At 63.9% G+C, this 20,427-nt stretch overlaps 2 protein-coding genes across 3 annotated transcripts; one reads left to right on the top strand and one right to left on the bottom strand.

The window, feature by feature from the left end:
* Positions 1-6,922: 6,922 nt before the first annotated feature.
* Positions 6,923-10,319, bottom strand: RPUSD1 (RNA pseudouridine synthase domain containing 1). The gene is made up of 6 exons (XM_010387784.2): positions 10,185-10,319; positions 9,509-9,697; positions 9,307-9,430; positions 9,031-9,133; positions 8,769-8,870; positions 6,923-8,302 (listed from the first exon to the last, which is right to left on the bottom strand). Exons 2-6 carry the CDS (start codon positions 9,688-9,690, stop codon positions 7,875-7,877), a joined length of 939 nt encoding a protein of 312 aa, XP_010386086.2. The 5' UTR covers positions 9,691-9,697; positions 10,185-10,319; the 3' UTR covers positions 6,923-7,874.
* A 234-nt stretch (positions 10,320-10,553) lies between these two features.
* Positions 10,554-20,145, top strand: CHTF18 (chromosome transmission fidelity factor 18). Of its 2 annotated transcripts, none has more exons than XR_004055513.1 (22): positions 10,554-10,698; positions 10,872-11,069; positions 11,154-11,304; positions 11,491-11,659; positions 12,133-12,225; positions 12,313-12,365; positions 12,498-12,639; positions 13,132-13,341; positions 14,138-14,235; positions 14,510-14,633; positions 14,726-14,877; positions 15,005-15,098; positions 15,251-15,349; positions 15,423-15,553; positions 16,346-16,493; positions 17,523-17,747; positions 17,894-18,043; positions 18,154-18,284; positions 18,900-19,044; positions 19,143-19,262; positions 19,745-19,829; positions 19,908-19,960. XR_004055513.1 is itself a non-coding variant. In XM_030925618.1 (22 exons), the coding sequence occupies exons 1-22, from the start codon at positions 10,608-10,610 to the stop codon at positions 20,042-20,044; spliced, it is 2,919 nt and encodes a 972-aa protein (XP_030781478.1). In that variant the 5' UTR covers positions 10,554-10,607; the 3' UTR covers positions 20,045-20,145. The 2 variants fall into 2 exon arrangements, 1 of the variants encoding a protein (XP_030781478.1); XM_030925618.1 differs by having other exon boundaries at positions 19,772-19,829; positions 19,908-20,145.
* Positions 20,146-20,427: the final 282 nt, after the last annotated feature.

The following is a 20,427-nucleotide window of genomic DNA, read 5'->3' as shown; positions in this document are numbered from 1 at the left end:
GTGGGCTGCACCCGAAAGTCACCCCGCCTCCTGGGTGGACCCTCCCGTCCTGGGGGGCTGCACACCCCGTCCCGACTGTGGTCACACTGGGTCCTGCCCCAGCTCTCGCTTAGCCATCCCTCGCCTCTCACACCTGAGCCCATGTGCCCTTCCCTATCCGGGCCCGTCCCTCAGAGCCTGGCCCACCCACCCACCCACACTCCTTCCCTGATCACCTGCCAGGCCTGGAGGGGGACCTGCAGCAAGGCCAGCCTCTGGATTAGGGCTGAGAGCTGGTCCCGGGGCAGCTGACCGGCCGGCTGGCACCAGAAGCCTTGCCGCAGGGAGCAGTTGGCACTGGGCAGAGAGGAGGAGACAGTGGCAGGGAGGGTCCGGGAAGGGTGGAAGCAGTTGAGTGCGGCTGCCCAGCAGAAGGGCATGGGCTGCACGCAGCCTGCAGGACCAAGGTCCGACTCCACTGCCCCCCAGCACTGAAGGAGGGAGAGCGGGAGGTGGTACCCCCGACAGGCAAGATCCTGCTTCACTGACTCATTCACTCACTCATTTTCACTCATTCATTCATTCACTCATTTTCACTCATTCACTCACTCATTTTCACTCATTCACTCATTTTCACTCACTCATTAATTCATTCACTCATTCACTCATTCATTTTCACTCATTCACTCTTCATTTGCTCACTCATTCACTCATTCGCTCACTCATTTTCACTCATTCACTCACTCATTTTCACTCATTCACTCACTCATTTTCACTCATTCACTCATTTTCACTCATTCATTAATTCATTCACTCATTCACTCATTCATTTTCATTCACTCTTCATTTGCTCACTCATTCACTCATTCGCTCACTCATTTTCACTCATTCACTCACTCATTTTCACTCATTCACTCATTCATTTTCACTCATTCACTCTTCATTCGCTCACTCATTCACTCATTCGCTCACTCTTTACTCATTCACTCATTTTCACTCATTCACTCACTCATTAATTCACTCACTCACTCATTAATTCACTCACTCATTCACTCACTCATTAATTCACTCACTCATTCACTCATTAATTCACTCACTCATTCACTCACTCATTAATTCACTCACTCATTCACTCACTCATTAATTCACTCATTCACTCACTCATTAATTCACTCACTCATTCACTCACTCATTAATTCACTCACTCATTCACTCACTCATTAATTCACTCACTCATTCACTCACTCTATTCATTCACTCATTTTCACTCATTCATTCACTCTCTCATTCACTCATTTATTCACTCATTTTCACTCACTCATTCACTCATTCACTCACTCTTTACTCACTCATTTTCACTCATTCATTCACTCTCTCATTCACTCATTTATTCACTCATTTTCACTCACTCATTCACTCATTCACTCACTCATTTTCACTCATTCACTCACTCATTTTCACTCATTCCCTCATTTTCACTCATTTTCACTCATTCACTCACTCATTTTCACTCATTCCCTCATTTTCACTCATTCACTCACTCATTTACTCATTCTCTCCAGAGCACCCTGTGGGGCCAGGCTCTCGGCTGCATGCAGGGCCTCAGGTGTGGCCCCTACCCAGACCCTGGAGCAGCACTTCCTCCTGAGGCCGGGTCCCAGCTGGCCAGGAGCTCATGCTGCTCCCTGACCATCCCTGCTGGCTGCTGAGGCACCTGAGGAAGAGGCACCCCCACCCAAGGCTTCCGCACCTGTTGGGCAGCCCTGGGGAAGCTGTCTCCCCAGCCTTCCTTATGGTGTGACTCTAATCCAGTCGAACAGAGTGGGCCTTGTGCCACTCAGGACCCCAGCCCTGCGTCACCAGATGCCCTGGTTAGTCAATTGACCAGCCTGTCACTGTCACCAAGTCTGAAGGACGGGGAGGAGAGCTGAGCCCAACACGAGGCTCCAGGCAGTGCAGGGAAATCACAGAGTGTTCTCTGGGGTGGGCAGACGTGGCTGGGTCTGATGGTTGAGGCCTCGGCGGTGGCCGAGGGACCCACACCCGGCCGTGTAGGTCCAAAGCTGGACACTGAGTCATCTCAGGGCCCCCCAGGGTGGAGCAGGAGATGACTGCCTCAGCAGCAGACTGCTGGCGGCCACTCCCAGACCCCTCCCCATCCCCTAGTCAGACCCCTCCCCCAGCCCAACCGAGAAGCAGACCCCCACTGCAAGAGGGCTGCACTCACCTGGCCCACAGGTTGGCCCCACTGGCATCCAGCCCTCCTAGGGAAAGAGCCTTGGCCTGGGGCCCAGAGCAGTGGGTGGCGAGGGACAGGAGGAGGGTGAGGCCTGATCTCTGCAGGGCACCTGGAATAAGGCGGGCTGTGAGGGTCCCAGTGGCAGCAGGGGCCGGGGCATCCGGGCTCCAGGGTGGGCCTATGACCCCCACCATGGGGGTCTCCTTGAGACCAGAGAACACAGAGGAACTTCTGGAGCCCCACAGCACTGGCCACCTGTGCACAGCCTGGGCCTGAGTGCGGGGCGTGTCTGGTGGTGTATGCACAGGCGTGAGGCTGTGGACGTGTGTAGGCACGCACGTGTAGGTGACAGTGTGCATGGATAGGTGACAGTGTGCACGAGTAGCACAGGCGTGAAGTTGTGGACACGTGCAAGCACGCACAGATAGGTGACAGTGTGCACGCGTGGGTGATGGTGTGCACGGGTAGGTGATGGTGTGCAGGGTAGGTGACGGTGTGCATGTGTAGGCGACGGTGTGCACAGGTAGGTGACTGTGCATGTGTAGGTGACAGTGTGCACAGGTAGGTGACGGTGTGCACAGGTAGGTGACAGTGTGCACGGATAGGTGACAGTGTGCACAGGTAGCACACGCGTGAGGCTGTGGACGCATGCAAGCACGCACAGGTAGGTGATGGTGTGCACATGTAGGTGACAGTATGCACGGGTAGGTGACGGTGTGCACGGATAGGTGACAGTGCACGGGTAGCACAGGCGTGAGGCTGTGGACGCGTGCAAGTACGCACAGGTAGGTGACAGTGTGCACGGGTAGGTGATGGTGTGCACGGGTAGGTGACAGTTGTATGCATGAGTCTGGCAGCGTGTGCACATGCGCACCCATGTTGCACACGTGTGAGATGGCAGGTGCATATGTGCGAGCTCCTTCTCCGTCTAGCCAGATGCCCCGTGGCTCTGTGTCCTCACAGTGGAGCCCTGAGACCCCCAAGACAGAGGAGGTGTGGGGGCACAAGCCACCTTCGAGGGCCCCAGCTGCTCAGTTCTGCAGTGGGGGTCACAGCAGGGCCTCCTAGCAGGAACTAGGGGCCCAGCCCATGTTCCTGCTTTGGAAACTCAGCCCAGGAAGGGGGTTCGGGTGCAGGGGAGCCCCCTTATCTTGCTGGCCCTGGGGAGACCATGTGGTGAAGTCTCTTCTCCAGCAGGCGTAGAGCAGGGGTTGCCACAGCCCACACAGATCCGCCCACGGCCTCCTGGGCTGCTGAGGCCTGGCCCACCCCTCTCAGGGAAGGTGAGGCACTGGGCAGCCCTGGGCATGGCCAGGGTCCCTCCCCACCCTGGCCTTAGAGCCTGGCCCTGCCTGTGCCCGGGCTGCCCAAGAGAAGGTGTCTCCACTCACCTCCCCCACGATTTCCCCAGAAGCCACGTCCAGCTGCCTGGGCCAGGAGTGGCCCCTTCTAGCCAAGCTTGCCTGCCCTGCCTCACCTTCCCAGGACCCCCATGCCTGCTGGGGTGGGCTGGGCTCACTGTGCCCTGGCAGCCCCCGCCCCAGCTGGCTGCTGCTGGGCAGGGCCCACCTCCTCCTTCCTTGGCTTGGGACAGATCCTGGCTCAGGAAAATGGGGTGGCCAGGGCCCTGGGCACTCCCACGTCTGTGGGATGGTTTTGCCACGTGGGCCTGGCACTCTGGAGGCCCCCCTTCTGCATGGAGTCTCGTCTCACCCACTCTGGGGCCCATGTCTGTGCGGCAGCGTACACTGGTCATCCTGGCTGAGACGTTCCAGGGCAGGAAGGTGCTGGGGCCACGGGCAGTGGGTCCAGGACTAGCTGGAGAGGCGTGACACAGGTGAGACACAGGTGAGACGCACAGGCTGGCCCCACACTGCCTCCCACCCCCTGGGGTGTGGAGAGGGAGGATGCAGTCCGGGCTCACCCAGGGCGGTGGGGCCAGAGCTGCGGCTCTCCCACCTTCAAGGGGGAAGGACCCATAAACAGTAAAGTGCAGCAGGAGGGACCAGGAGCCGGCGAAACCCTGGGCCTTTCTTATCACAGGTAGGGGCCTAGGGGACCCACGGGTTGCTGTGTCTCCAACCAACAGCAAGTGCCTCAGGCAGCCTCGCGCACCCCGGCTTCGTCCTCCACACACCCAGCGGCCCTGGCAGCTTCCTTTCCCTCTTTGAGCCCCAGATGTCCGGCTCTGTTGCTGAAATCTGGCCCCCAGTGGCAGCTGGGGTAGCCTCAGCCACGCTGGAAATGGAAGCTGCAAGGCCAGAGGAGTCAGGGTCTTGGTACTGCTGCGGGCCACTGCCTCCTCCTGGAACCAGCCTGATGGCTTTCGGGCACCTCTGGGCCTCCTGACTGTGGCCCAAGAGGGAGACAGGGAGGCTGCCCCACACAGAGGCAAATGCAGCGGGTTGCGACCAGCCCTGCGGTGGGCTGGTGGTGGCTCCCACCCGCCCTTCTCACCTGAGCAGAAGCCCTGGGTGCGGCCGGGAAGGTGCTGCCTGGGCTGTGGGGTGGCTGCTCCTGGCAGGGAGTTGCGGACCAGGTGCTCCAGATGCAATCCCAGCCCGCCAAGTGCATCAGCTGCTGCTGTTGAGTGCCCGGGTGCAGAGATAGTGCGGAGGGGGGGATGCCGGGGTCCCTGCTCACCTCCACGCTGGCCTGGCAGGCGGCATGGGACTGCCCCACCCCGCCCCACTCCCACAGTGACGCCCGCTTGGCAGTCCTGTGGGGGAGGCCCAGGCTGTGCCAGGTGATGCACCGTGTCAGCCCCTGGGGACCTTAGGCACAACAGGCACCTACTCCCTTCCCCCACGGCGAAGGCTGAGCTCACAGCTGGCAGCGGCCCAGCTCATGCTCCTCCCTGCCCACCAGGGCTCTGCTCTGCAGTCTCTGCGCCCCAGGGGTCGTGTCGCGCGCCTGCATCTGAGTCCGTCGTGTTTGCTGGTGCCTGCATGTACAGGTGCATCTCGGGCCTCCTGGTCTATGTGCCCAGGAGCATGGACACGGACACACTGTGTCCCTGTGTGGGGACATCAGGTACACGAGGACCCAATGCGGTGGCCAGGCATGGTGACAGCTGCGGCCATTCTGTGGGTACCACGACACAGAGCTGGGCAGGCAGGAGCACCCGTGTGTGCACTGTGGGGCTCCACCAGGCAGGCCAGGGTGGGAGGAGAGACAGGAGGGACTTCCCAGCCCGCCTGCCAGGCTTCTCCCCTCACTGGGACGGGGTGCTGGGTGTCCCAGGCTGAGCCCCAACCCGGCCCACCTACCCCAGCTCTCATCTTGGGAGGGGCTCAGCCCCTGCTTGGCAGGACCACAAGGGCACCAAGGCCCTGGGATCCTGCAACTCAGGTTCAGCTGTGGCATGACCACCCCCTGCACCAGAGCTATGGGTGCCCAACGAGCCAGCCCCATGGCCAAGCTGAGACTTAATCCCTGCTCTGGGTCTTGTGGGGGCTGACAGCGGGGGGACTAGTGGGTGACCGTTCCCCAGGCCTGTACAGGCCCCCGGGAACCCAGATGCCCCTTTGAGAGCTCCAGGCTGACCCTGAGGCATGGGCACCACAAGGGGCGGCACTCAGGAGGCCTGGCTTGTTGAGGAGGGTCCGGCTCAGGTCAGGCCTTGAAGGCCCCTTGGCCCGCTAACAGCTTGGCCCGCTACCAGCTGGGCCAGCCCAGCTGGACACAGCGGCTCCAACAGCTGCAACCGGTCGCAGTTAGGGGCAGTGAGGTCGGCAGTCCCCAGTCCAGAGGAGTGGGGTCCTGTGGGGCAAGGTGGGGAGACAGTCCCACTGGAGAGGAGAGCCGTGCCTGGCTCTGACTTGGGCTGATTCAGACAAGGACCAGGAGGAAGCCCGGAGACAAGCCAGCCCTGGGGGAGGGGAGTCCGGGGCCAGGCGCCGAGAGTGCACACATCCCCGGGCTGGCCAGGGAGGGGCCTGGAGAGTGACGGGTGTGCTGGCTGGGAGGGCTTTGCTGCTTCTCTCTGTTGGGGTCACCCAACTGGTGCTACTTGAGGGTTATGTGGTCTCTTCAGATCTGCACCAGCCCCTTCCTTTACGGATGAGGAAACTGAGTCATGGGAGCAGCAGCAGTGAGCCCAGGGCCTGTGGCCTTGCCTCAGGGACTCTAGGGCTGGAACCCGTATCTCGGCTGAGGGCACAGTGGCAGCCGCCTCTGGTCCGGGGCCTAGTGGGGACTCCGGGTCTGGAACCCGTGTCTTGGCTGAGGGCACAGCGGCAGCTGCCTCTGGTCTAGGTCCTGCTGCTGTCACTGCTGGGGTCCTAACCAGGGTTTCAGGGCTGGCCCTGGAGCTGGACAGTGGCAGGCAGGGGCCAGGCAGACCTGAGACCAAGTGCTGACCCATGAGACGCCCCTTCCGCAGAGCTCTGAGACTCGGGGGGCCGGGCCCCTCTGGCCCCAGGCCTGGGCTGACACAAGGGCCTGGGCTCTGTGAAGGTCCCTGGCTGGGCCCAGCTGGGTGCTCCTGCGGTTCTGGTTGTGGGGGCTGGGGGTCGTCTGGGGCCTGCCTAGGCCAAAGCTGCAGGGTGCTTGCTGTCTGCAGGAGGGGCTGATAGGAGCCAGAACCACTGCGTCTGTCCCGGGTCCTGCTGGGACCTCAGGGCAGGAAAGAGAGCTAGGAAGGGTCTGGGTAGCCAGACCTGTCCCTCGGAAGCCCGGCTTTGGACACGTTCATGGTCACCCTTGAAGCCAGTCAGTGAGCATTTATTTGGAGTCCCTGGAGCCCCGCTGTAGCCAGGAGCCTGGGCTGTAGCGTGGGAGACAGAGGAGGTGAGACCCGGCAGGCCCACAGCTCCCAAGCTGGGGTCCCGGAGGCAGAGTGACAATGCACGGCTATGTGTGAGCCAGGCAAGCGGTGACGTGGGAGAACTGTTAGCAGGGGCCTGGGAGACTGCAGCAGGCTGGTGCTCACGGCGGATCTGAGGGATGGGTGTGCGTGGCAGGGCCTTGGCCATGGCCCCTGACCAACGTATGTGCAGCAAGCACCACACTGAGCTCAGAATCCGGGCAGAGAGGGAGCCACAGATACAGTGAGGCCGAGGCACACACGAGGCACACAACGGCCCAGCAGGAACCGTTGGGTCTCGGAAGGAGGCAGCCGAAGGCAAGAGGATCTGCAGAGCAGCGAGGGGCAGAGGACACAGGGACCAGATGGGTCTCCCAGGCCAGGTGAGCTCAGAATGGCCCTTCCCAGCCCCTCTAGGGGATAGGCTGGGGCCAGTAGCTGACTGGGCCCAGGAGTGGCCCATCCTGGAAGCAAAGGCAAGCCTAAAACCTGGCCCTACCTCTTCAGTCCATAAAACTGACGCCCCTGGGGTGAAGCTTGGGATCCAGAAGCTATTCCAGGAGGAGGGAAGGACCTCGGTTTCTCCCGAGGCATACGGGTAGTAAGGTCCTCAGGATCCAGCATCAGTCCCACAGCCGCAGTGCGATGTTGTCGCCTGTGATCACGGCTGCCTGGCGCCCCCTGCCGGCCCCACCTCAGCCCTTCCCCACAGCCCTGGCCAGGGCAGTCCAGTGGGCCTGATGTTCCCGGGTACCTCGAGGCCCCAGAGCTGGTGACCACACGCTTGCTCGCTCATCTCCCTAGAGTTCTGCTGTGCAGCTACCACCCCCTGCCCCAGCCCCACGGCTCTCAGCTGTCTGGCTCCAGCGTCCACTCTGACAGCCACTGCAGGCAGGGGCCCCGCTGTGCCTCAGTCTCAGGGGGCTTGGTGGGGGGTGGAGGGGGCCGGCCAGGCCCAGGCAGGATCGCGGAGGGGCTGCCTGGCCTGGGGCCCCTGTCCTCAGGGTCAGGGTCAGGGGTGGCCCGTAAGGCCTGCACAAGCTGGTCCAGCGGCTGCAGCAGGGTTTGGGGGCTCCAGCAGGCGTCCAGAGAGGGCAGGAAGGGGTCAGGAGTGCAGACCTCTACACACTCGGCATCCGTGGGGATACGCAGATAGAAAGCGTGCAGCATCATTCTGAATGGTCGGTCCTCCTGGCCTGAGGGCTCTCCGTAGGTCAGGTCGCCCACCACGGGGTGGCCCAGGGCACTGCAGTGCACGCGCAGCTGGTGTGTCCGGCCTGCAAGGTGAGGGTGCCGCTGGATCAAGCGGGTGGTGGGGCTGCTCCACACGAACCTCCGTGACCAGGCCCCACCTCCTGTCATGACCCCACTGGAGCCCTGGAGCAGCCCCTTGGGGTGGAACTCTCCCTGTCCCCTGCCATGGGTAAGGACATCAGTGTTTGGGACAGAAGACTGCATTCAGGTCACCACTGATGAGGACAGGGCCAGGGTGGTACTTGGTCCTGGAGAATCCAGGCCAGTCCGACCCCCCAGGACTCAGTCAGGAGCCAGCAGGGACCCTGTGTCCAGGTGAGAAGCTGAGAGGCTGCAGAACGTAGAACTAAGAACACAGGAGTGCTTGTTGCCAACTCTGCCTTGATGCTCAGGGTGGCCCAACACGGGCTACGTGGCTCCGTGTCTCAGTTTTCCTTCTGTCACCACCAGGACACCGCCCACCCCAGACACTGCCAACCCCAGACACACCCGTGAGTGGCTTCAGCAGCACTTTGGAGACAGGATCGCCTGCGTACAGCCCGTGTTCCAGAACCACGAGCTCCGTGAGGCTTGGCTTTGGGTTCTCACAACCTGGGGCGCAGATGGCATGTGTGAGGTCAGCGGGACCAGCCTGGGGCCCAGGCTCACCCACCCTAACCCACGATGCCCGCCCAGTTGGTCCCTGTCTGCCCACCTGCCCAGGCCCACCCCAACCCACAATGCCCGCCCAGTTGGTCCCTGCCTGCCGCACCCTGCGTGCCCTCGATGCACATGGTGTGGGCCCGGCCTTCCGTGCCGTTCCTGCCGATGGCATGGCTGATGGTCACCCGGCTCTCCTGGATGTGCCCCCGCAGCTGCAGGACAGGGGGAATCACACAGTTCACGGGGCAGCCCGCCACTGCTGGGGAGCCCACCTAACACCAGGCAGCCATGTAAAGCTTGGTGGGAGGCTTTGAGCCAGGGCCTGCCCAAGTGGGGTGGGAGTCCTGAGTCTCCACGCCCCACCCCAGGACTGACCAGATCTTACCAGTGCCAGGTAAGCCTTGGTCACGCGCCGCTCCTTGAAGCACCTGTATGCGCTGCCAGCAGCTGCCTTGTTTAGGGCCACGCACAGTGCCCCGCTGGTGGAGAAATCCAGCTGGTGGCAGAACCTGGGGTGGGGCAGAGTCCAGCGTCTGAGCCACTTTCCTCCACAGACGCTGCCGTGGGGCTCTGGCCGCCCCGCCTACCTGAACCCGTAGCAGGTGTCGGGGTCGGCCAGCTCCGGGAAGCGGTGCCGCAGCTGCTTTTGTAGCGTAAGAGTTTCCCACCACGCCTTGCTGTCAATGCGAACGTCCCAGTGCTTGTTGACCACCAGGAAGTCGCGGCTCCGGTACACGATGGACAGGTTCTCCACGCTGCCCGGCTCCATGGCCGGCCTGCCGAGGCACGCGTGGGTGCATGTGCTGTGAGCAAGTGGGGGGCGCCCAGCCCAGCATACAGAGGTCCCCGCACCCCCTCACCCGGGCTCCAGTGCGAAGCCACAAGCCAGGTGCGCAGCCCTCCTGTGCACCTGCATCCTCAGTCCCCAATATCAGGCCGGGGCGTCAGCTGGGGGATCAGGGAGTCAGCCTGTTCCCGGCTGACATGCCTGACCCAAGCCTGGAGAAACAGCCCGTTCCGAGCCTGCCCCACAGAGCCTCCCCAAAGACCCTCCCCTCCAGGGGATGCACATGACGGCCTCTGCCCGACGGTGGGGGCGGGGAGGGGCAGCAGCACTCTCGGGTCCCAGCAGCCAGGTCTGCCCGGGGCGCGGGGCAGGGCTGGGGCCTCCTCGCTCCCCGCAGCCCGCGCAGACCGGCGCCCCGCACAGCCCCGGTGGGCAGGCCAACCCCGACTCCGAGCCCCTCCCGCGCCAAGACTGACCTGCTGCCGGGCTGTGCAGTCCAGGCCCCCGATGCCGTGACCGACGCCGGCTCCAGCCCCGCGCCCGCGCGCTCCTGACCCAGAGACCCTGGAATCCTCGCTCCGGATGCCTAGCAGCGCTTCCGCCCTGCCCCGCTGCGCGCGCAGCCCCGCCCCCGGCCCGCCCCCGGCCCGCCCCCGTCGCGGAAGGGCGGCTGCGCCGGCCAATGGCGAGCTCCCCCGGACAGGCCGCGGGGGCTGCGGAGCAGGAGTTCGCCCCGCCCACCTCGCGCGCAGCCCCGCCTCCGCCCCTCCGACCAGTGGCGAGCGCCGCCGGGCACGCCGGCTGCTGATTGGCGGCGCCCGGCACGCTCGGGGCGGGTGGTACGCGGCGGCGGTGGCAACGCGGGAGGTTCGGAGCGGGAGCCCGGGCTCGCGGACGGCATGGAGGACTACGAGCAGGAGCTGTGCGGCGTGGAGGACGATTTCCACAGCCAGTTCGCGGCCGAGCTGGAGGTGCTGGCCGAGCTGGAAGGTGAGGCGCGGCCCCCGGCAGTCGAGGAGGGATGTCGGGAGGAGGCGAGGCCGCTGCGAAAGCCGGGACAGTGGCGACCTCGGGGACGGCGTGCCGGTAGCCGAAGGGCCCTCCACGCCGCCGCTGGCGGGATCTGCTGTCTCGGGGCGGCCGCTGACAGTCTCCTCTCCCAGGAGGGGCGTCGACTCCGTCACCCTCCGGGGTCCCCCTGTCCATCGCGGGCCGGCCCCCGCGGACGTTCGAGGAGGTCCTCGCCAGAGGGGACACGGCCTCCCGCCCCGCCCCAGCCGCATTTCTGGGCAGCAGCCAGGGCCGCGCCGGGAAGAGGCAGGTGGACGCCTACCTGCAGCCGGCTGGGTCCCTGCCCCACGGTAGGTCGGCGGCATTGCCCCAGGGCCTCCGGGGTGGGCGCGAGGCTGAGGCGGCCTCTGGTTCCCTGCATGTGTCTCCCCCAGCCCCCAGGATCAAACGGCCTAGGCTGCAGGTGGTCAAGAGGCTGAACTTCAGGTCGGAGGAGATGGAGGAGCTGCCTATTCCCGACTCCCCGCGGAGGGACATCACCCCGCCGCCAAGTCCTGAGGACCTTGCTGAGCTCTGGGACTACGAGTGTGTGGCTTGGACATGGGCGTCCCATCCTATCTGCCCATTGGGACGCAGATGGAGCCCATCCGGTGCCCTGGATGAGGCCTGGGGGGCGGAGAGGGTTCCATGGCTGAGGGTGGCCTTGGACACCCACATCCAAGGGTGACCTGAGGCTTGAGTTTCTGTCACTGAGTTCTGGTCTCTCCTCAGAGCCTCAGACGCTGCTGCCGACGTGGGTCTCACACGGGCCTCACCAGCCGCCCGCAATCCCGTCCTGAGGCGGCCCCCCATCTTGGAGGACTATGTCCCTGTGACATCCACGGAGGGCGTCCGGGCCTATCTGGTGCTGCGTGCTGACCCTGTGGCCACAGGGGTGCAGGTGGGTGGCCGTGGCCTTCCTGCACGGTGGGTGGGCTGGTGCTGTTCAGGAAAGGGTCCTGGAGCCCTCACCTGTGCCATTTGCTCACAGCCGGTCCTGTGCACACTGCCACGGGCTGCCTTGGGGGAGGCTGCTTCGTGGGGCTTAGCGTTAGAGGACACAGTCTTCCCACCCCGGGCTGCTGTCCCTCCTGTTTGCATGGCCTGGGGGTGGAGAGGGTCTCGTCTCTGCTTCCTGTTCCTGCTTTTGCCTTTTCTTCCTTTTTTCTAAAGCTGCCCTTCTTTGCAGCTTCCCTTTTGCAGCTGTCTCATCGGGCTGGTTTTTTTTCTTTTGGCCCCTCTGCCCCGTCTCCCACCCCTCACCGGCCAGCTTACTGGGGTTGTCCCACCTGGGTCCGTGAGCACTGATGGGGGCTGAGGTGAGCCCTGTGACCCGGGAGGAGCCCATGGGCAATTGTTCTCCCTTCCCCACAGAGCCCTCTGCTCCACATCCCGTGGCGAGGCGGTGGCCAGCTGGACCTGCTGGGTGTGTCCTTTGCCTCCCTGAAGGAGCAGGTCAACGGCGAGGTTGGGGCTGCGAGTTTGCTGGGGGGCGGTGGCGGGGCCGCCTGAGCCCTCCTGATCCCTCCTGATCCCAGCCTGTTGTTTACACAGCGGCGGGAGCGGCTGCTTCAGGAGGCCCAGAGGCTCTCAGACACCCTGCGCAGGTGACTCTGCCAGCCCTTCCGCCCTGGGGACTCTCGTTGGCTCTTGCATGACCTCTTAGCTCACGTTCTGTGGTGTGTGGGCAGGCAGGGTCCCTGCGAGGGGTTTGTGGCTCAGGACATGGTTCTCTCCAGTCTCGGATCAGGGGAGGAGGAGGCAGCCCAGCCCGTGAGGGCCCCTGAGGAGGAGCCAGCTGACGGCCAAGACGCCTCCACTCACTGCCTCTGGGTGGATGAGTTTGCACCGCGGCACTACACGGAGCTGCTCAGTGATGACGTGAGATCTTGCTCTCGCTCAAGTGTGACTGGTGTCCTCTGTTCCCAAGAGGGAAGAACCTGGACCCAGTGATTTTTGCACAGCTGGTCCACAGGGCTTCGGGGACGGAGTGGGCTCTGGCTTATCCCTTAGAGTTGTAGGCGGGGAACTGAGCACAGGGCTGTGCTACTGGCCCCTTGTGACATGTGAGGCAGGCCAGGGGTCCAGGAGTCCAGGGTGTCACCTGATCCAAGTCTCTGTTCCTTTACCTACCTTGGCAGCAGCTGACACTGGGGTGCCCCTGGGGAGGGCAGGTGCCTCCCAGATGGGTTGTGGCCAGAGCCGTGGGGACGGAGCCCCTGGTGTGAGCCTCGTGGTTGCTCACCAGCAGGAGGATGGGGGTGGCCATTCATCCTGCGGCTCAGCGTCCCATGGGGTCATGGGGCTCAAGGTTGCAGGCTGACTGGCCATGCATGGAGATGGTGCCCTCAGGCTATGCCTCCCTTCCCGTAGTTCACCAACCGCTGCCTGCTCAAGTGGCTGAAGTTGTGGGACTTGGTGGTGTTTGGCCACGAGAGGCCTTCCCGGAAGCCCAGGCCCAGTGTTGAGCCGGCCCGGGTCAGCAAGGAGGCCACGGCCCCAGGAAAGTGGAAGAGCCATGAACAGGTGCTGGAAGAGATGCTGGAGGCTGGGCTGGACCCGAGCCAGCGACCGAGGCAGAAGGTGAGCCCTGCCAGCCATGCCGCTGGCAATAAGCCTGAGGCTTTGCACTTGGCGGCCGGCACCTTGGCAGCCTGTTGAGTTTTTCCAGGAGCCGTGGGTGTAATGACATGTGGGTCTTGGTGTGAAGTGCCATTAGCATGAGTTAGAACTGGATCTGTTCTGGTAACAACTTAGGGGGAAGTGAGTGTCTCCGAAGGGCTCTGCAGTTGGCCGAGATGATCTGGGTGGAAGGTGGGTGGTTTCTGGGGGCTGTCACTTGGGTACCAGCTGTGTTTTGTCTGCACGAACCTTGCTTTGTGCAGGGTTTTTTTCTGTTTCCACCTTGGTGCATGAGCGTGCTGAATTTTGTTCTTTTTTTTTTTTTTTTTTTTTTGAGGCGGAGTCTCGCTCTGTCGCCCGGACTGGAGTGCAGTGGCCAGATCTCAGCTCACTGCAAGCTCCGCCTCCCGGGTTTACGCCATTCTCCTGCCTCAGCCTCCCGAGTAGCTGGGACTACAGGCGCCCGCCACCTCGCCCGGCTAGTTTTTTGTATTTTTAGTAGAGACGGGGTTTCACCATGTTAGCCAGGATGGTCTCGATCTCCTGACCTCGTGATCCGCCCGTCTCGGCCTCCCAAAGTGCTGGGATTACAGGCTTGAGCCACCGCGCCCGGCCTGAATTTTGTTCTTATTTGATGGCTGGAGTGGGGCGGGGGGAGCCCGCAGCCTGTGGGACACACATGGCAGTCCTTGGTTGCTGGGCCCGGAGCATCCTGTAGGTGCGGTGCACACCACGCCTCCGTCTACCTGGGCTGCAGGTGGCACTGCTGTGTGGGCCTCCGGGGCTGGGGAAGACCACCCTGGCACACGTGATTGCACGTCATGCGGGGTACTTTGTGGTGGAGATGAACGCCAGGTGAGTGACGTGAGGCCTGTCTCTGGCTCTCTTTCTGTCCTGATGTGTTTGAGTTTGGGCTGTGGACCTGAAACCGGGTGTGGATGTTCCCATCTCGAGGGTGGTGGGGGCCTGGGCGTGTGGGCCGGGGAAACGTGTCCTTCCTTGGGGTTCACGGGATCGGCACGGCCGCGTCATGTGGCGGCTTCCACGCAAGTGCAGCAGCCCTGGTCTCGGGAGGCTGCCTGGCCAGAGATGCCCGCTGTCCTGACGACCTCTGACCTCCCTGTTTCAGTGACGACCGTAGCCCGGAGGCTTTCCGCACGCGCATCGAGGCGGCCACCCAGATGGAGTCGGTGCTGGGTGCTGGCGGGAAGCCTAACTGCCTGGTCATCGATGAGATCGACGGGGCCCCCGTGGTGGGCTCCTTGATGCCTGTGTCGGTGGGTGGGCGGGCAGGCAGGCGGGCAGCAGGGCCTGGACTCACTCTGTCTTCTGCACCTCCCCCAAGGCCGCCATCAACGTCCTCCTGAGCATCTTGAACCGCAAGGGGCCACAGAAGGCGGAGCCACAGGACCCGGCTGTGCCTTCGGGTGGCGGCCGACGGCGCCGGGCAGAGGGGGGGCTCCTCATGAGGCCCATTATCTGCATTTGCAACGACCAGTGAGTGCACGGGTGGGCGCCACGGTCAGGAGAGGCCCCGGCGCCTGGAGGGAGGGACCTGTCCTGTCCCTGTGTCCTGGGCTGAGGTGCCGACTCCGGGGTCCCTGGCCCTGCTGCCTCTCCTCAGGTTCGCACCGTCCCTGCGGCAGCTGAAACAGCAGGCTTTCCTGCTCCACTTCCCGCCGACTCTGCCCTCGAGGCTAGTGCAGCGACTCCAGGAGGTCGGTGGAGCCCAGGGAGCAGCGTGGCTGAGGGCAGGGTTGGGGGTGTCACCTCGTTCTGGCCCGTTTCCCTGCCCCTCCCCATGGAGCCCTGGTCATCCCCGGCAGGCTGGGGCATACCATCGGGCCCTCCAGCAGCCCTCTTCCCCCAGGTCTCCCTGCGGCAGGGCATGAGGACTGACCCGGGGGTGCTGGCGGCCCTCTGTGAGAAAACTGACAATGACATCCGGGCCTGCATCAACACCCTGCAGGTGGGGGCCGGCAGGCACCAGGTGGGGTGGGGTCGGGAGTCAGCCGCCTCTCACGCCCCCGCCCTGTGTCCAGTTCCTGTACAGTCGGGGCCAGCGGGAGCTGAGTGTGCGAGACGTGAAGGCCACACGCGTGGGCCTCAAGGACCAGCGCAGAGGGCTCTTCTCGGTGTGGCAGGAGGTCTTCCAGCTGCCTCGAGCCCAGAGGTAGGCGGTGGCCACAGCCTTGGCCTGGACGACCACGGTGCCCAGACCCTAGGACGCTGGCCCTGTGTGCAGACCAGCACGATCCTTGAGGCGGGAACTCATTGTCCTGAGCCTGTGGCTGCCTGGTCTGGTCTCCAGGGCCCTCCTCAGCCTTTTCCTGGCTTTTTCTCACCACTGCAGCCTTGGTGGGTCAGCCAGGGAAACCTCCAGGGCCCCCTGTGGGAAGGGTACCCCCAGTGTGGTGGGGCCTCCAGGGTGTCCCTCTCCAGGGCGCCCTTTGACCTAGACCCTGCACCAGCTGCACCCACATTTTTGCCATGTTTGACCTGGGCTGTGGTCTCTGAGCTCCTGCCTCTCCACACCACGAGGCCTCCTGTAGGCAGGAGCAGCCAGCATGTCTCCGTCCTGACCTGGCACGGGACCCCAGGGGATGCTGGCCTGGTCGTGCCGCAGGACATGGGAGATGCCGGCCTGGGCCAGTGGCATGTGCTGCTCCTGGCCTGGACCCTGCGGGGTGACTTTCCCTGGGGTTCCCTAGCCCCAGAGGGTCAGGGCAGGGCTCCCCCCAGAGTGGGGCTCCCCCCGGAGTGGGGCTCCTCCCGGAGTGGGGCTCCTCGTCGGCTTGAGGGAATTTCTCAGGGAGTTGAGGTCCGGGCGTGTCTTTGGCTGTCTTCCTGCTGAGAAGAATGAAGTGGGTGGCGGCTCTGATGGGGCCTTTGAGTTTCCCTGGGAGACGGTGGGGCTCCCTCTGCTCTTACATGGGCCCATCCAGCTTCAGCACCCCATCTGCAGGCGCCGTGTGGGCCAGGATCCCGCCCTGCCTGCTGACACCCTCCTGCTGGGTGATGGGGACGTGGGGTCCCTGACCTCCGCTTCGCAGCGATTCTACCGTATCCTGCATGCCGCCGCCTCTGCGGGCGAGCACGAGAAGGTGGTCCAGGTACCCGTCCTCCCCCAAAATCCCTGCTTGGGGGCTGCTTGTTCAGGACCTGGGCTGTGTCCCTGCCCCTGCCGACCCTCTCATGTGGACAGGGAGGTGCTTTGAGGGTGCTGAGAGAGCCAGGTTCGGGAGATGGGGTGCCAGGAGGCCTCTGAGGTGGGGAGCAGGAGGTAGGAGGGTGGGAGGGGCTGCAGAGCATGGGCTGGCAGGCAAGGAGGGAGGGGCGGCCATCTGACGGGGGAGGTCGCTCTGGTGGCTGCTTGGGACTCTCAGCGGTTTGGGGTGGAGCCTCTGCCCGATCGCGTGGCCTGGGGCTGTGAGGGGCTGGATTCTGGACTTAGGGTGCACGTGGGGTGGAGAGCAGGGCAGTGAGGGCTTCTTGCCATCCTGCCCCCGGGAGTCCCTGCCTAAGCTGCCTGCTGACTCTAAGCAGCTTTGGATTAACAGCTGGGGATCCACAATCAATCCCCAAATCCCAAAACTTGCGATGTGGAGGGGCAGTGTGGAGCAGCGGCGGGATAGAGTCCCCCGCAGAACGGGTGGGGGCTGTGCGGTGTGGAGGGGCAGCGTGGAGCAGCGGCGGGATAGACTCCCTCGCAGAATGGGTGGGGGCCGTGCGGTGTGGAGGGGCAGCGTGGATAGGGTCCCCCGAGGAACAGGGGTAGGGACTCTGGTGGGCGGAGCTTCCTCAGGCAATCTAAGGAGGGGCCGAGTGAGGCTGGACCTCTTTGGTTCCTGGAGGCCTTCTGGTGGGCAGTTCACCCCCTTGTCTCAGTCTCTGTCAAGCTGGAGTGAGGATGCTCAGGGTGGACCCTCCTCCAACCCCCAGGCCCCATGGCCCCTTGCTGGTGTGTGCTGCTGCCCGATGCCCAGTCTTGTGGGGACCCTTGTGGAGGGTCCTTGGAGCCTTGTGGGGCAGGCGGCATGCGGGCCGGAGGTGGAGGGTTTGCGGTGGTGCACTTTTCCTGGGATGGGCAGGAGGGCAGGGGCATGAGGGGCAGGAGCTCAGGGGTTGCTGGCTGCCTGCAGGGCCTGTTTGACAACTTCCTGCGCCTGCGGCTTCGAGACTCCAGCCTGGGCGCCGTGTGTGCGGCCCTCGACTGGCTGGCCTTCGACGACCTGCTGACGGGTGCTGCTCACCACAGCCAGAGCTTCCAGCTGCTGCGCTACCCACCCTTCCTGCCTGTGGCCTTCCACGTGCTGTTTGCTTCCAGCCACACACCCAGGATCACCTTCCCCAGCAGCCATCAGGAGGTGTGCTCGCCCCTGCGCCACTCCTGCGCACCCCTGTGCTGCCCGTGCGGCTGCCCCCGGCCCCACCCACTGTTCCCCCACCCACTGTTCCCCTACTTGGCCTGGGAGGCCCCGGTGACCAGGCCTTGGCGCACCCCCTGCCCCAGGCCCAAAACCGGATGAGCCAGATGAGGAACCTGATCCAGACACTGGTGTCCGGCATCGCACCAGCCACGCGCAGCCGGGCCACGCCCCAGGCCTTGCTCCTGGACGCCCTCTGCCTGCTCCTGGACATTCTTGCGCCCAAGCTCCGCCCCGTGAGTACCGTCCCCAGGGTGGGGACTCCCCACCTGCTGTCCTCCCGTCCCATGTGAGCACACAGCTGTATAGCCTGCTCAGCCCCCCGCCTGCTGCCCCCGGCCCCCAGGTGAGCACACAGCTGTACAGCACCCATGAGAAGCAACAGCTGGCCAGCCTGGTGGGCACAATGCTCGCTTACAGCCTGACCTACCGTCAGGAGCGCACGCCCGACGGGCAGTACATCTACAGGCTGGAACCGTGAGTCCCCCAGTGCGTGGGGTGGGGGCCTGGAGGTGCTCGAGGTGCCAGGGCCCGCATGGGGCCAGGAGTCTGAAAGCCCAGTCATGGTGTCTGGGGTGTCGGGCCCCAGCGTATCCTTCACTCTGATGTGACTGTGAAGGGGGGGTCACCTCCAGCCCCCTGAGATTGGCCCTGGGACCTGAGTTTTGCTGCAGAGCTGCTCCCAACCTTAGTGCCCCACATGGAGCTGGAGCTGGGGCCCGAGAGTGACTGCGCTTTCCAAGGCTGTTTCCCGCTGTGGGATGGCCACAGGGGTGGCGGGTGTGAGGCACGGGGCAGTAGCCCCAGGGTCCTGCTGCCCCGGCAACGGCACCAACGTGCAGGACACTAAGTCACTGTCGTGGCAGCCCTCGGCAGGTTTCATCATCCCACGTGTACTTGCAGTTGGGGAAACTGAGGCTCGGGGCAGTTAAACTCGGCTGCTGTGGGGTTGGGGTGTGGCGGCACCAGGACTCACCCCAGATTCCCGCTCTGGCGTTGTGACTTTTGGGGTTAGCGGTTGGAGCGCCTGGCAGGTCTCTGGTCCTGGGCCTGGCCCCACTGACCTGCCCTGGTGCCCCCGGCGCTGAGCAGGAACGTGGAGGAACTCTGCCGCTTCCCCGAGCTGCCTGCCCGCAGGCCCCTGACCCACCAGGCCAAGCAGCTCATCGCCCGCGAGATCGAGGTGGAGAAGATGCGGCGGGCGGAGGCTCTAGCCCAGGCAGAGAACAGCCCCCAGGTGAGCCCACCCAGGCTCTGGAGCAGGTTGGGGCCTGGCGTGGACCATCCCCACCGTAGCCCTGTGTGACCAGACCTCACAGTGCGTGCTCCCTGCAGGTGGACGGGAGCTCCCCAGGGCTACGGGGCAGTGGGGAGAAAGGGGTGTGCCGACCTGCCCCACGCAACCACGAGCAGCGGCTGGAGCACATCATGAGGCGAGCGGTCCGGGAGGAACAGGTGTGGAATGGGCAGCCACGGGGGCGGGGCCAGGGTGCCTCTGGGGGTGGGGCTGGGGCAGTCAGGAGGTAGGGCCAAGGTATCTTCAGGGGCAGGGCCAGGGTATTTTCAGGGGTGGGGCCAAGGCACCCATGGGGTGGGGCTAGGGTGTCTTTGGGGTTGGGGCTGAGCCACAGGAGGAGTCTGGCTGAGGGTGGGGCTGGCTCAGTGCCCTATGGTGGGGCTCTGAAGGACCAGCTCCCTACACTCAGCATGACCAGGGTTCTACTTGGGCCTCAGTTTCCCGTGTGGGCAGAAGAGTGGCTATATTGGCTCTTCTTGGTTGGCACCTGGTGGGAAGCAGATGGTAGTGAGGGGTGAGGGGCAGCTGGCCTGGGCTAGGTTTGGAAAGGTGTCTCAGAGGTGCTCCGGCCCTTCCTCCCTGGAGAGGCTCTTGGTCCTCCCGTCTTGGGCAGGGGCTGGATGGGGCATCTGTCCTACAGGGTTGACTAGTCCCTCCTCCCCATCAGCCTGAGAGGGACTTCTTTGGACGTGTGGTCGTCAGGAGCACAGCAGCCCCAAGTGCAGGTGTGTGTGGGGGATGTGGGGTTGTGGGGGGCCTGGGGTGCTGGGGTCCAGCTGAGGAGCAACCCTGTGGCCCTGCAGGGGACACGGCCTCGGAGCAGGACTCAGTGGAGCGGCGCATGGGCACAGCGGTGGGCAGGAGCGAGGTCTGGTTCCGCTTCAACGAGGGTGTCTCCAATGCTGTGCGGCGCAGGCTGTACATCAGGGACTTGCTCTAGGTCTCTCTGACCCGCGGACACACCCCCGCATTGCTTCCCGGAGAGTGTGCAGAGAGACGGAAACCTGGAGACGTCTTTATAAAGTCACACTTTACAGACTGCAGTCATGCGCGAGTGGAGTGGGGTTCGCAGGATGGTGGGAGTGGGGCCAGGAGAGGGGCTCACAGGATGGAGTGAGTGGGGCTGGGTGCAGTCTCACAGGATGGAATGGGTAGGGCCACGTGTGGGGCTCACAGGATAGAGCGAGTGGGTCCGGGCGTGGACTCACAGGATGATGGGAGTGGGGCCGGGAGTGGGACTCACAGGATGGAGTGAGTGGGGCCTTGTGTGGTCTCACAGGATGGTGGGAGTGGGGCCGGGCATGGTCTCACAGGATGGTGGGA

This window comes from Rhinopithecus roxellana, chromosome 20, assembly GCF_007565055.1.
Source record: "Rhinopithecus roxellana isolate Shanxi Qingling chromosome 20, ASM756505v1, whole genome shotgun sequence".
Lineage (NCBI taxonomy): Eukaryota > Metazoa > Chordata > Mammalia > Primates > Cercopithecidae > Rhinopithecus > Rhinopithecus roxellana.
This window is presented reverse-complemented; position numbering and strand designations above follow the sequence as displayed.

Excerpts from the sequence above, each read along its gene's own strand:
- RPUSD1 (XM_010387784.2), bottom strand. The coding sequence starts at position 9,690 with ATGGAGCCGGGCAGCGTGGAGAACCTGTCCATCGTGTACCGGAGCCGC. Across the intron at positions 9,134-9,306 it reads CCAAGGCTTACCTGGCACTG|CTGCGGGGGCACATCCAGGA; the intron begins GTAAGATCTGGT and ends CCTGTCCTGCAG. Across the intron at positions 8,303-8,768 it reads GCTGCTGAAGCCACTCACGG|GCCGGACACACCAGCTGCGC; the intron begins GTGTGTCTGGGG and ends CTCACCTTGCAG.
- CHTF18 (XM_030925618.1), top strand. The coding sequence starts at position 10,608 with ATGGAGGACTACGAGCAGGAGCTGTGCGGCGTGGAGGACGATTTCCAC. Across the intron at positions 12,226-12,312 it reads AGGAGCAGGTCAACGGCGAG|CGGCGGGAGCGGCTGCTTCA; the intron begins GTTGGGGCTGCG and ends TTGTTTACACAG. Across the intron at positions 19,045-19,142 it reads AGGCAGAGAACAGCCCCCAG|GTGGACGGGAGCTCCCCAGG; the intron begins GTGAGCCCACCC and ends TGCTCCCTGCAG.